This window comes from Loxodonta africana, chromosome 2, assembly GCF_030014295.1.
Source record: "Loxodonta africana isolate mLoxAfr1 chromosome 2, mLoxAfr1.hap2, whole genome shotgun sequence".
Lineage (NCBI taxonomy): Eukaryota > Metazoa > Chordata > Mammalia > Proboscidea > Elephantidae > Loxodonta > Loxodonta africana.
This window is the reverse complement of record NC_087343.1, coordinates 58521178-58535407: the sequence shown is the minus strand read 5'-3', so window position 1 is coordinate 58535407 and position 14230 is coordinate 58521178. Positions and strand designations below refer to the sequence as shown.

Here is a 14230-nt window from a genome sequence, read left to right as displayed (position 1 = left end):
GACTTCCTGCTTTGGTACCTTTGTTGGAGTTTTTCTTCTGGCCTGGAATTCCTGCTCCTCTCCCCCTCTTCCTTGCACATCTGAGCAAGTCCTAACCTCTCCAAGAAGTGTTTTGAAATTATGTCACCTGGGTTTGGATTCTCAGCATTAGTCGGTTTCACCTATTTGATATTAATATACTACTGTAATTGTTTTTGAGATCTTTTATTACTATGTAAATAGTAATTATTTGATTATTTTAGGGTTAACACACTTATTTCTTCCATGAACAATTAGATTGGGATCTCATGGAGCTGAGTGAGCACACCTTATACTTTTTGGTGCTCCTTGGGATGTTTTGCATATGCTTTTTTTTAGATAGCAAATATTGATTTGTTTGTCTTGTCATAAAACAATGTCTTTTACCAATATAACGCCACCCCCATACTCTGCAAAAAAAGGAAAAGAAAAAAAATCCATAAAACGAAAACCTTGCTAATTGAAAAATCAAATTGGATATACAAGGTCCAAATCCCTGTTCATTTGTCAACACATTCTCTTCCTTGCCTTTCCTTATTTTTTTAACATAGAAAATCTGCTTGATAGTTCTAGTAATTCTTAGAAACTTTCAGGCCACCAAAAGCTACAAATGTGATGCGTTCCTGCAGTGTACACTCTTCTTTAAGCTAATGCTTTTAAATTTGATCTTCTTAATTAGCCAGGTATAAACTGTAAGAAAATGTTTAGCAGGAAGCTGGATGATTAGGCTACTTCCTCTATACCCCACCACTCTGTGGGCACCTGTATCTTCTCATTTTCATGACACCATATTGTGACCAAAGACCAATTAATGCTCTCAATTAATACGGGTGTGTGAACAAGAAGCTTTCATTAAAAAGAGAGCAATATATCTTTCACTTGCTTTTAGTTTTGGTGCGAAGTCTGGGATATAGTTTTAGAGAAGAAACAAGTGAACTTCCAGATAATACAAAAAAACAGAATTCTTTGTCAAACTGATTTTTAAGTTTTGTAATTAAATTTTTTTTGTTATGTAATAATTCACATGTAATAAAGCACATGAGTCTTACATGTATAGTTTGATGAATTTTTATTTATGAATGGATAACTGTCACCAGCATCCACATTCTGATATAAACAATTTCCGGTACCTAAAAGGCTCCCTTGTGCCCCCTCCCAGTCAACATCCTTCCACTTTCTGACCTCTGTCTCCATGGATTAATTTTGTCTAATGCTGACCTTCATATAAATGAAATCATACAGTATATATATTCTTTTGTTCCTGGCTTCCTTCATTCAACATTAAGTTTGAAAGATTAATTCATGTTGTTCTTTTTCATTGCTCTGTAGTATTCCATTGTATGAATGTACAATTCCTTACCCATTTTATTGTGGATGGATATTTGAGCTATTTCCAATTTTGACTTTTAGGAATAAAGCTGCTATGCACATTCTTGAACGTGTACTTGGTGGACAAAAACAACCATTTTTGTTTGGTATATAGCCAAGAGTGTAACTCCCAGACCATGGGATGTGTGTATATACTGCCAGCTTTCAAAAGAGGTTGTTCCAATTTACACTCCTATCAGCAATGTATGAGGAACGCATACCACTGATTTTTAAGTGGAGTTCAAAATCTGTAATAAGCATTGCCAGCAGGGAGTATGCCATCCTTCTATTCAAGTTAAAATCCTAACTTGGAATTAGGGGTTATAGAAAAAGAAAAAAAGAAAAACCAGAAATCATCCCAGTCACGCTCTTCTTAGCCTCTCTTTTAAATATGAGCGCCAGACCTTATTTTCTAATGCAGGGAATCACAGTAGAATCATCACCCAAACCAAACCTGTTTGCCATCAAGTCGACTCTGACTCACAGCGACGCTACAGGACAGAGCAGAACTGCCCCATAGGGCTTCCAAGGAGCAGCTGGTGGATTCCAACTGCCAACCTTTTGGTTAGCGTTATTATGAAGCTTATTAAAGAATACTGCTGCCTGGTTGTACCGAACACCAATTAAAAAGAATCTCTAGAGGTGGGGCCTAGGTCTTGGTAATTTTAAAGAGCCTGGTAAGTCTAACGGACGGGCATAGTTGAAAACCAGTATGCTGGTATTTTGATCAGTCTTTAAGCCATGCTTCTTTCTTTGTTTAAAGAAAATGTCTTTTTCTCACAGCATTGCTGTATGCTCTTCATTTGGGACAATATATACATTTGTGTTCTAAAAGGGCTGATGGAAATTGAAGGGATCAGTTCACACAGTGACACCTTGAAGTGGCTGCTGCATTGATGATTATCCACTAAGTTCAAAATGCTGAATAAGCTCTGTAGGGATTTTTCCAAAGAAACCTTTCTGGTCACAATTCAGCACTTAGACTCCTTACTGTGGGATGGCAGCCACTGTAACCACGTGTTGATTGAACCTATCCAGGCTCAGAGACATGGAGAACCAAGAAATCACCTGGATAATCCAAGGCTTATGTACAATATAGGAGACTGACTTTTTGGTGTATGATTTTCTTGGCTGGCCAACTGCTTTATTTGTATTCTTCAGAATTTTGATTTCTATTCCTCACCTGTCTTTGGGAAATACTGTAAAGCATTTCTATTTCTCCCATTAACTCATGTTCTTGGATATAAATATGAGCAGCAGGGGTTGACACAGAACAATGGGCTTTGAAGGGCAGACTTATTTTCTTTCAACCCAAATGCTCCAGATGGGTTGTTTCTGTTTCCTGTAGAATTGCAGAGCCCTTCACTGTACATGTTGCTGGACAGGCCTGATTTTAATGTCACATCTGCTGACTCCCACTGAGAAAGTGAAATGAATAATTTGGGCAAAATTCCCATGTTAGTTGACACATGGATGACACTGGTGACATTGGTCCCCTAATCTCTTCTTTGCATTATTCATGAGCTTGCTGTATTATTCTGCTTCACTTTGCAAGTGGAGATTTGCTTACTAAAGTTACAGGAGAGAAGTGGATATAGCCAAACGAATTGATTTTATTTATTTATAGTAAAGTAAAGAAATGACAGCAAATGAGATACAGTTATCTAAGCTGTCCCCTTGATTGTCTCAGTTATCCATGTGAGGTATTTCTCTGAGAGAAGTGTATAGACGCCAGGTCCTCGAGGGTCTCCGCATTTCTTTGAAAGGCCAAAGGAAGTGATGCCTCTGAAAATACCTTCACATATCAAAGGGCTTCCAGAATCTCCCTATGGGAAAACAAGAAGGGTGGTAGGGATCAGTGTGGAACATGACCATTCATGAAATGAAAGAAATTCTATGTCATTCAATATGGAGTTAAGACCAATCTTGAGTGAAGTGAAAATGAGTGCTTAAAAAAACCGAAATGTTTGGAAAGATTTTATTATTTTTAATTGGCTCACTCAGTTGATTTATGAACCAGTGAAAATTGAAATGAGACTTCTACTCTAGCTTATGGTGTCAGTTAATTTGGAGACTGATTATCTGATCCCCTGCTTTCAGAAAGAAAACACTCCTGTTAAATGCTTAATAACTCAAAGGATAAAATAGTCAAATGCAGATGGGATGTTGAGGCAAAGAGCGAAAACCATGAAACTGTTTTCTGGCTCCTCCAGCAGATAATTGTCTTCCCTTCTCCCAAAGAAACAAAACCAAAGCAACCTTTCCCTCCCCTTCACCCATCTCAAGTAGATAGAAATTGCTCTCCCAGATCGCCTCTGAGCCTCTGGTGTTAGATGGAAGCTCCAGGAAACCAGGGGTTACGCTTAGATTCTCACTGAGTTCATAGGACTGAGGTGTTGGCTAGGGGTAAGTTGCTGACTGGGTCATCCAGTGTGTGACCTTGTATTCCCTCCTGGAACTCTAGAATCAGCATATTTAAATGAGTTTGAAGTCTAGAGTCTTCTGTGTGGCTTCAGGGAAGACTATCAATATTAGAAGGCCCCTGGAGAGGCATGTATGTAGAACTCTTCAAATGCAAGACTCTGAGGGACCCAATTCCACCTTACCAGTGGGAAGACACCAATGATCCTTCTGTTTCACACAAAAGTTGGCCTTATGAGTGTATGAAGTAAGGGACCATGTGAGAATCTGGGTCCTCCCTGGACAAGCGTATTTCCCTTGCCTGTTAGAGTGCCTTGGATTTTCAGAATTAGTCCTTTAGGTTTAATTCATCAACAGCCAATTCCAAGGAGTCTTGGGCATTGAGAGAAAGGAAAAGGATTGCTAAGCTTTGATGGTAGAGAAGTGGCTGGCAGGAGAGGGACCAGCATTGTGGGATGCTGCTGTGGCCTTAAGATGTTGCATGTGGTTCCAAGAACATGAAGCTTCTGCATTCCTAGTTGCCCGGAGTGGTGGAGGAGTAGAAGGGATGGCAAAGAAGAGAAAGTGGGAGAGTGCTGAAGTCAGACTCCCTCTTTACTTGGGATTTGCTAAGACTTGATCCTGAAGGACCTCAATCTCTGATAACTTCCTAGCCATGCACATTGCATACCCCTTCTCTTCAGGAGAGGCTGTAAATCGTCCTCCAGAGGGGTGAAAAATCAGATGCCAGTACTCATAGCTTAAAACAGTGTAAAGTATTTTTTCTACTCCTGCCTTTAAGCAGGTCCCTACCCACTCTTCTTCAGGGGACTCATATGGAAGCTTGCACATTCTATGGAGTGGGTCATCCCTGAAAGTTGTTTTTTGGGGGTTAAGCTTGACTCTGGAAACCTATGGGATCCAGCTCCAGATTCTCAGCCTGGCTTGGGATGACAAGCATTTCAGACTTGCCCTGGTTAAGCAGGGGAGAAATTTGATAGGGGGTGGGGGATTTGGATAGAAAAAAGGGCACTGAAGGCCTTATAGGAGCCCTGACTTTAGTTCTCCTGAGTCTTACATATCTTCATGTTTAGATCTATATATGTTAATAAGAAAAATGAGAAAAAAAGAGAAACACTGCTTCTCAGTGGTGTCATGGATTGAACTGTGTCCCCCCAAAATATGTGTCAACTTGGCTAGGCCATGATTCCCAGTATTGTGTGATTGTCTACCATTTTGTCATCTGATGTGATTATCCTATATGTTGTAAATCCTACCTTTCATGTTAATAAGGCAGGATTAGAGGCAGCTATGTTAATTTTTTAATTTTTTTTTATGTTAATGAGGCAGGACTCAATCTACAAGATTAGGTTGTGTCTTAAACCAAGCTCTTTTGAGATATAAAAGATAGACATGCGGACCTCATACCACCAAGAAACATGAGCCAGGAGAATAGTGGGTCCTTTGGACCCAGGGTCCCTGCACTGAGAAGCTCCTTGGAAGATCGATGACAAGGACCTTCACCCAGAGCCGACAAAGAGAGAAAGCTTTCACCTGGAGCTGGCACCCTGCATTCAAACTTCTAGCTTCCTGGACTAAAAAAAAAAAGAGAATAAACTTCTGTTTGTTGAAGCCATCCACTTGTATTTCTGTTATAGCAGCACTAGATAACTAAAACAGTGGTTTCTAGTATAAAATCTAGAAGATGTAGTGGGTCAACCCACACATTAGCAGTGAACTTTTTATTTTTGATGAACAATTCACTTGAGCGGAGGATATTAAGTTATTTGACTGGGGTTTTATCAATAACTCTTTCAAAAAGCACTAGGACCCTGTATAAGCCAACACCATGATAAGGCAAAGCATTACATTATGTTTTCTGTGTCTGCATGACTCAGTCCTACAGCAGCTAAAATATCAGATCTTCTTTTACTTACATTACATGTGTCTTTTCTACCTCGGGGGTCTCCGGCACAAATCATATTCAGTCCAATCACAGCCTTATATTCATAGGGCTTTTCATCATTGCAGATTTTTCTGCTTATGACAGTGATATTGACTTCTCTTAGGGTATCTGAAGGCTGAGGAGAATTATTCTCAGTCTTCCCCCACCCTGCAACTCGACACACTGTTCCTGCCTCCACATCCTCCCCATTTTTAGGTAGGGGAAGGATTGCCACGTTTTTATTAAGTGTTGCATTTTTGTTCAGCTGTTGGGAGACAAGAATAAAGAGAATGAAATAAATAAAATATCCACATTTCTACTTACATTCTAGCCCCACCCTCAGGGATCCCATTATTTGAGTCTGTAGCTGATAGGGGCACCAAGGAAAATTTCCATTTAGGTGGTGAGATTGTAGGAGATCCTTGGTTTTTAAGAAGACAATCAAAAGGTACATACCTGTAGAAGTTTAAGATCATCCTTATATGTTTTCCGGTCATAGCAGGGATACGGAATCTCTTTCTTACAGGACATTATTTGTTTTTCTGGCTCATTCTTTCTTATTGTGTGAGCTCCAAGAATGACTTGAGAAGGACTGAAACAGATACAGCACCACTTAGCTGAGCTTACTGTTTTAACCGGGGGATGAACATATTATGTGCTGATCGATTGTTGTGAAGTTAATTGTTTCTAGCTCAGAAAAAACAAAAACTATGTGCTTTAAAGAATAAAAGAGTAAGATGCTTACAAATTTTATCATTATTACCAGTTTATTTACAATAAACCAAGCTAAGTTCATTGAAAAACAATTGAACTCCATTGTAGCTAAGCCAAGTCTTTCGAGTCTCTGTTGGGGTTTTCGGGCTGCGATAGAGAATTATGCTGCAGATTACTGGAAAACAAAGGTCTCAGTGGTCTGGAGACAGAAGAAAAAGACACCTGGGAACGCATGATATTTGTAGAGTAATGGACCAAAGGGATTGTTGGAAGAGAGCAACAAACTTAACCTTAAAAGGGAAAACTTTCAGAAGGAGACTGCCCAGTAAAGACTCTAGTTGCATGGCCTTGAGGTCATGTATGTTGGGGGGATGGTGGCCTGAAGTAGGGACCCAGGAGTTTCCCCTTATCTTATTCCATGCTAATGGTTCATTTTGGTAGACAAAATCAAAATACTCTCTGGGAAAATTAAAAACCCAAACTAAACCAAACCCACTGCTGTTGAGTCGTTTCCAACTCATAGCAACCCTACAGGACAGAGTAAAACTGCCCGATAGAGTTTCCAAGGAGTGCCTGGCAGATTCAAACTGCTGACCCCTTGGTTAGCAGCCGTAGCACTTAACCACTGCACCACCAGGGTTTCTTGGAAACCAGGGAAGAATTAAAGCTATCATCTTTCACATCCTAGTATGAAATGCATCAACCAACTATTCACGCTCTGTTTTTCCAGAGCATCAGCTGAGTTCAGTCTCGCTTAAGACTTTAGAACAGTGCTTTCCAGTAGGGCATACTTTGGTGATGAAATATTCTATAAATCTGCACTGTCCACCATGGCAGCCACTTGCCACACATGGCTACTGAGCACTTGAAATGGCATTAGGATGACTGAGGAGCTAAATTTGTAGTTTTATTTAACTTTAATTCGTTTACATTTATATAGTCACATGTGGCTGTTGGCTATGATATTGGATGGCCTAGGATTAGAGGTTTGATTCTAATCCTGGGCCATCCAATGTGGGTGGAGAAAAGACCAGGCCTGGAAGAGAGCCGAAGGGAATGGTTGACAGGGCTTAACAAATAGCTGAAGGAGTAAGAGATACTTCCTAAGGGGATAGGAAGGCATTCCAAACAAGCAACTTGACAGTTGTGCCCAGGCCTCTGAGGGGGCACTGAAAGTCTTTGCCTACCATGATGTGGTGAATTCTATGGGTCACGCAGTCATGACCAGAAGCAAAACCTCACAGCACCTATACAGAGGCTCTCGCGGAGACAAACAGAAAGAGTTGTAGATGCTGCTTCCTCACTGGCCTCTTTGGGACAGAGTCTGAGCTTAACTCCCTGCTGAGTTAAGGCAAAAGGTTTGTGCTCAACTGCTAACCTAAAGGTTGGGAGTTCAAACCAACTCAGTGGCACCAAGGAAGAAAGTCTTGTCAATCTACTTCTGTAAAGATTATAACCAAGAAAACCTATGGAACAGTTCTACTCTTAACACTTGGGATCACCATGATTTGGAATCAACACGGTGGCAATGGGTTTTTGGTTCACTTTGGGAGTAGGGCAAAGTCCCAGAGATTTAAGGGATGTGAAAATACACATGAGCCTCCTGTGGTTTTAGTGGGATAAATAAACCCAGTGCCATCGAGTTGATTCCTATCTCTTTTTATTAATATCACCAAAAATTAGAATATACACACAAATATTTTTTAAAACCAAAGCTCTTACCAGGGACAGTGAGCTGCAGTCAACACCCAGTCTTTTGCAATCAAAGCCCCACCACAGATTTTTGTTCCATTAAGGAAGACCATGTAGGGTCTTGAATGAGGATGCACTTCATTTCCTCCAATGATTTTAGCACAGAAATCTGTTAAATAGAAAAAAGCAATTCAGGTCAGTACTCACCCAAAGAGCTCTACATAAAGTTGTGTTTCTAAGGCCAGCCACAATTCTCCCAGGTGGAGAGGAAGCATGGGTGAAAGCATTTTTTCCTGTTTTTACTTCATGTAGACCTTAGACACCTGAATGAAAATCCCACTCTTGTTGGACCTTCTGAGACAGTCCTGCAGTTTAACCTACAGAAGCTGTGTCAATGGCCATCCCAAGGATTATTAGGCTGGAAATCTATCGCAAATCACCATCTTCAGGCCTCAAGCCTGGCAAAGGACAGAGAGCTGTGCCTTGGTCTACACCGGTAATGGTTGTTACAGGAGATGCTGGTGGTGATGGAAACCGTGAGCACCCCAACCACTGTCTTGTGTCATAGTATTAATCTGGGGAGGAGAGTGCTTTAAGAAGCCTGAGAACTTCCCTTTTCAACCAAAGTTCTTGCAAAAAACACCTTATGAGCTGATAATAGCACCTTTTAGCTGTGACCCAAGCCATGAGTTCTTTGGTCATTGTGAGACTTCTGGTTATTGAACTTCACACTGTCCTCATTCATAAATTGAGAGAATAACATCTGTTGCTCCTGAGGCTACCTTTGAATCTCCAGAGTGAACCTCATGGTTTAATCTAAGGTCTTTTGCAATGAGGTAGGGGAGGGGGAAGATGCTATAGAGAATTCTGCCTCAGTAAAAATTTCCTTGATGATACACTAAGAGTATAGGCCCATCATTAAAGAATAATAAGACCCAAACACAAGGCAAAGGATATACATGCCAGCTGAGAGAACCTTGTTCCACTGTGATATGATCTCAGCTCTTCACCTTCCTAGACCAAATGTCCTGCGTTCTCCTAAAAGATCTAACTGTAGGCCAAGGCTCATAGTTCCTTGAATAAGTCACAGTGCTTGCTATCCCATAATGAAAGCTAACTCACTACCAAATTCTCGGAAAGGTAAACAATATAGATATAGAAACCTTTCATGAGGTTGATGAGGGTGAGGTAAGGGGGAAGAGAGTGACTACGTGGGATCTCATTTCCAGAAGGGTGTTGGGAAGGCAAAATTCTAGGCTCTAGAAATAAAAGGGGCAAGGAAACTAAGAGAACTTCACCCAAATCTCAATTTTTCCTTGGGTGAATCACATGTAGACAGATGACCCCAAAGGTGCATATTTGGACCTTCTCTGCAGAAACTATAAACTCAATAAACTCAGTTTTCAATAGAATATTCTCTTTTGCAGAGTCCTATCTTTGGTGAGCACATATACCAGCTTCAGAAATAAGCCCATCTTTCCTGTAACCAACCACTCCTAGAAGGGTCTGGGGCAGGGTTTAGAGCATGTGGGAAGCCTTTAAAAAACTAACAATTCCTGGTGCCTATCAGAATCCCTCTAGGGCTGGGGCTGGGATGTCACCATCTCTTAAAACTCTCCAGATTATTCTAATGTGTGGCAGGGTTGAGACCACTGGGCCAGAGTATCAGCCTTTGCATTTGTGTGTCTGTTTCCTTTATGGGCCCACAGTGCTCTCTTTGACCATAGGAAGCACAGTGGAAAACTCCATGAGTTTTCCCAATTCAAACTTGGGCTTCTTCAGCATTTTTACTTTTCTAACAAACACATCATGGAGAGGATAAATAGATTGGCAAGCCTTTTCTATGTCTTTCCCAATGCTGTCTTGAATCAATTTATTGACCACTTCTTTCAAGTCATTTGTCTGCACCTCTCGGGTCATGATTTCCATCATTTTCTTCTGGATTTGGCAGACTTGTCGATGCTGAGCATAAAATGTTTTCTGAATCTGATTGTTGCATTTTTTAGTAAAACCAGCACAGAGCAGATGAAGCAAATAACCATCGGTAGTCCTGACATCAACATGAGCTTCAGTCATGGTCTGCCATTTTTCATCCATGGAGCACATTTTGTCATGGGTAAGATCAATGCCATGGAAGTTGGTCAGGCAGTTTTTGCCCTGAACAGCTTCAGTAATTAGCTTGAATTTTCTAAATGAACTTCATTGTTCTGCAGGTCAGCAAGGCTCACTTCAAAAACATGACCCTTGAGGCCCTCAGATGCAATTTTTGTTCCCTGAGTTCTTGTGACTAGTGTTCTCCCAATATTATATTGAACATAGCTGGTGCTTTCACATCATATCATTCTTTCTGAGAAAATGAATCAACCACTTTTTTCTTGGCTCCTTTTTTACCACCTTTTGTAAGGCACTTATTCTTGCTGACTGCCATGGTGCTGCTCAGAGAGCCAAAAGGGCTATTTTTAGATTTTTTCCCCGCATATTCAGGTACAAGATAACCCAGTGAACTTCCTCAGTAATTTCTGGCAAGACAGGTTGTTGTGTTAATCTCTGCTCACCCTTCCCACTTCCACAAGCTGACAGATCCCAGAGAAAAACCATGGCTAGCTCCACATTGCTTGTCAACCCAATTTAGCCCAGTCCCAGAGTGATCCTCATTTCTTAGGAGGTTCAACAAGGAAAACATAGAACTACCCTTTCAGTGATAATGCCATGAATTTTACAGCATTTCAAATCAATGCATGCGGAGCTTACATAAACCCAGGAATGTTAGTAACCATTTAGTACACAAAGATGTAACTTAATAAAAGAAATACTATAGAGCTCCCAAAGAGTTGTTATGGGAACTTTCCCTAATGTATTCCCATAGAGACTGTAGCTTAGAGAGATCATTATAAAAATTTGAGTCATTCCTGGTTCATTTTAGTGTGGAGGTCGTGTCTGTCTTGTCTTTAAAATGTGTCTGCATTTTCTGCTGCAAAAAAGGCTTAACCGAGTCATGCACTGCTATTCCTTTCCTAAATGTACCATTCGTTTTCTCAACAAAAGGACCCTTTTAAATTTCTTTGCTTGTGTTTTTACACAATCTTTTTGGTCAATTTTCAAGCTACAAATTGGTAGCAATAAACACAGGTGGTTCTATGATCCACTGCAAAGACATTGTAAAGAAGAAATCGTAAGGAAGAAAGGAGAATGTTTTTCCTTCGAAAATAAAGATACATGTTTAGAAGCCAAGAAAGAATCCTAAACGTATTAAGGCTCGGGGAAAAAAAGAATCTTCTCTTAGTAGACTTAATATTGCCGAATATTCTTTGACACTGTGCTCCAGTTTGCTCAATGGTTATAATGGAAATGACGAAAAGCAGTCTTACCTTCAGGAATTAGCAGGAGAAAAATGACAATCGAAAGAACGGATGCCAGAAATGTGCAGGAGCTCCTCATTGTGGCTGGTGTACTCACATCAGTCAACATGAAAATCTGTTTTTTGTTCTTGACTGCTGCTAACCTATATATAGAGAGCACAGAAGATGTGGTTTCCTTTCCTTTCTTTCTTTGCAGTTTCATAGTTAGCGTTCAAAATTGAAACACAAGTGAGAACTGTGAATAATCGCTCATTACCAGCAAGCAAGCTTGCTTCTGCCAGGAGGTAGAGGTGGAATCTTGTAAGTCAACAGGCTGGTGGGGGTATGGGGACTTTGTTGCCCTCAGAACATGGTACCCAAGAAGAGTATCCATGAATGGAAGCTCTTTTAAGACTTAAATTAGAGCTTTAAAAAGGTCCAAAAAATTGGTCACCAACCAAATTTCTTTCTAGCTATCTTCTTGAGTTAAAAAACCAAAAACCAAACCCAGTGCCATTGAATCGATTCCGCCTGGGATTAATAGGGCAAGCATGAGTGGAGAAGCAGGAGGGAGCCTTATTTACTATTAAGTTCCTGCCTTGATTCTCCATCCCCGCTTTGTGGAGAATGCTCCTGACTGGAGTGTATGGCAGGTATAGGGTCACAGGCTGGTATGGCCCCTTCTCAACTTTCTTTTTATTGCTGTTGAAACAACTGTATACACAGCAAAACATATACCAATTCAATAATTTCTACGTGTACAATTCAGTGACATTTATTACATTCTTCAAACTGTACACCATTCTTACCCTCCTTTTCCAAATTGTTTCTCCCCTATTGAAATAAACTCACTACTCCCTAAGCTTCCTATATAACCTTTCAAGTTGCTGTTGTCAATTTGATACTGTATAGATAGTTCTTTAAAAGTTGTTTGATACCATATAGATAGTTCTTGACAACAATGCTCAAGGCAAACATTCTTTACTAATTAAGCTAAACTATGTTTGGTTTAAAGAAGACTTCAGGGGATATTTTTTAACGATGATTTAAGGTTTAAAGATTATCTCAGGGTGAAAGCTTTGGGGGGTTCATCCAGCCTCGAGGACTCCAGAAAGTCTGGATTCCTTGAGAATTTGAAATTATGTGCCACATTTTCCCCGTTTTGATCATGATTATTCTATAGACTCTTTGATCAATATGTTCAGTATTAGTAACTACTGCTTCCCAGCCTTCTGATTGTTTGATTTTACAACTTTAGGCGAGGCAGGGCCAAGATGACTGACTAGGCAGAAGCTTCCGCTGAAAGCTCTTGCAACAAAGACTCAAAAAAACAAGTGAATCAATTACGTACATGACAATCTACAAACCCTGACCATAAAACACGGAACTCAGGAATTGACCTGAGTGACTGGGGAGCGAGAGACTGTGCTGAAGCAGCGGCTAGTTCCGGATCCCGGTGCGCTGCACCTTACCCCTGAGCCCTTGGTGCAGTGCTTTGGTGCCAGTGTGGTGGGGCTGATGATGGCTTCCTGAGACAAGGCAAGCACAGGATGCAGCCTTAAGCCCCTGGGACGGCCTCGGCAGGGACCCAGCCAGTGCACACAGGCTACACACTGACCTGACTGACAGGGGAACAAGAGGCCGCGCGGAAACAGGAACTAGTTCTGGAGCCTGGTGCGTGCAGTGCCCCAGCTCAGATCCCTTGGTGCTGGGCTTTGGAGCGAGTGCGGCGGAGCTGATGGTAGCTTCCTGAGACGAGACAAATAAGGGACACAGCCCTAACACCCTGGGGGGAATCTTGGAGGGGACCCAACCCGCCACACAGGCTACATACCCCTTTGGAATCTCAGATAAAACAGCCCTCGCCACACAAGATAAGTGATTTTGTTTATTCTACCACACTACTCTCTCCTATCTATCTGATCCCTCCCCTCCCTGCCCCAGCTGGCTTCATTAACATTCGAATTCCTTGGGTCAGAGAGAGAAGTGCTCTGCTTTTTTTTTTTTTTTTTCCCCCAACCCATTCTCCTGGCCTGGGAAAAGCAGTAATTAACAATCAGAGGAAAAATTCTTTTCTGACTTCCCTAAACTGGAAGATCAGAACAGAAGCAGCTCCATCCAGGCATAAGAGATCCACAGTCTTTGGCTTTCACCCCTACATGGAACCAGGTGGCTATTATAATGCAAAGGCAATTCTGTTAGAGGTCTGACTGTATTTGTTTCAGCAGAGCAGAGGACAGGTAGGTTTTGGAGGTCTGATGCCACTCTACCTATTAAACAGAGCCCTCACTGACCCACAGCAGGGAACTGAGGGCTGAGGCTCCATCCACACCACCTAGCCACCTCCTAAAGGGGTCTGAGGATAGTGGTGCCTACCAGTCTTCAGAGATACAAGCATTGGGTGCCTAAGGTTCAGCTGCAGAGCCCACCCACCAGAGCGCTCTAGAGAACAGAGACGCTCCTTCCTCACTGGCACTTGGGGGAAGGTTGTCAGCACCCTGCCCTCTTTGGAGCATGACCCCTGCAGCTACTAGAAACCGGTGCATACAAGCATCACCACTACTCCTCTAAGATAGCAGGTGAGAGCCTACACCACACACTAGGTGACCCACTATCAGGACACCTGAGCTGATTCTGTTCAAGAACAGTGAATGGGGTCATAGGCTCATATACCTGGTAATAGCTCTAACCATCTGGTAACAGGACATAAGTGATTTAAAGGCTCCAGCAATCAAGGTAGTTCACTCTAGCAGCC

At 41.5% G+C, this 14230-nt stretch overlaps 1 protein-coding gene and 1 pseudogene across 1 annotated transcript; both read right to left on the bottom strand.

Moving 5' to 3' along the window:
- Positions 1-2629: 2629 nt before the first annotated feature.
- LOC100676692 (granzyme A) lies at positions 2630-11649 on the bottom strand. Its single transcript, XM_023545454.2, has 5 exons — positions 11506-11649; positions 8168-8306; positions 6188-6323; positions 5724-5996; positions 2630-3212 (listed from the first exon to the last, which is right to left on the bottom strand). Exons 1-5 carry the CDS (start codon positions 11603-11605, stop codon positions 3051-3053), a joined length of 810 nt encoding a protein of 269 aa, XP_023401222.2. The 5' UTR covers positions 11606-11649; the 3' UTR covers positions 2630-3050.
- LOC111749962 (small ribosomal subunit protein eS1-like) lies at positions 8347-11460 on the bottom strand (annotated as a pseudogene).
- Positions 11650-14230: the final 2581 nt, after the last annotated feature.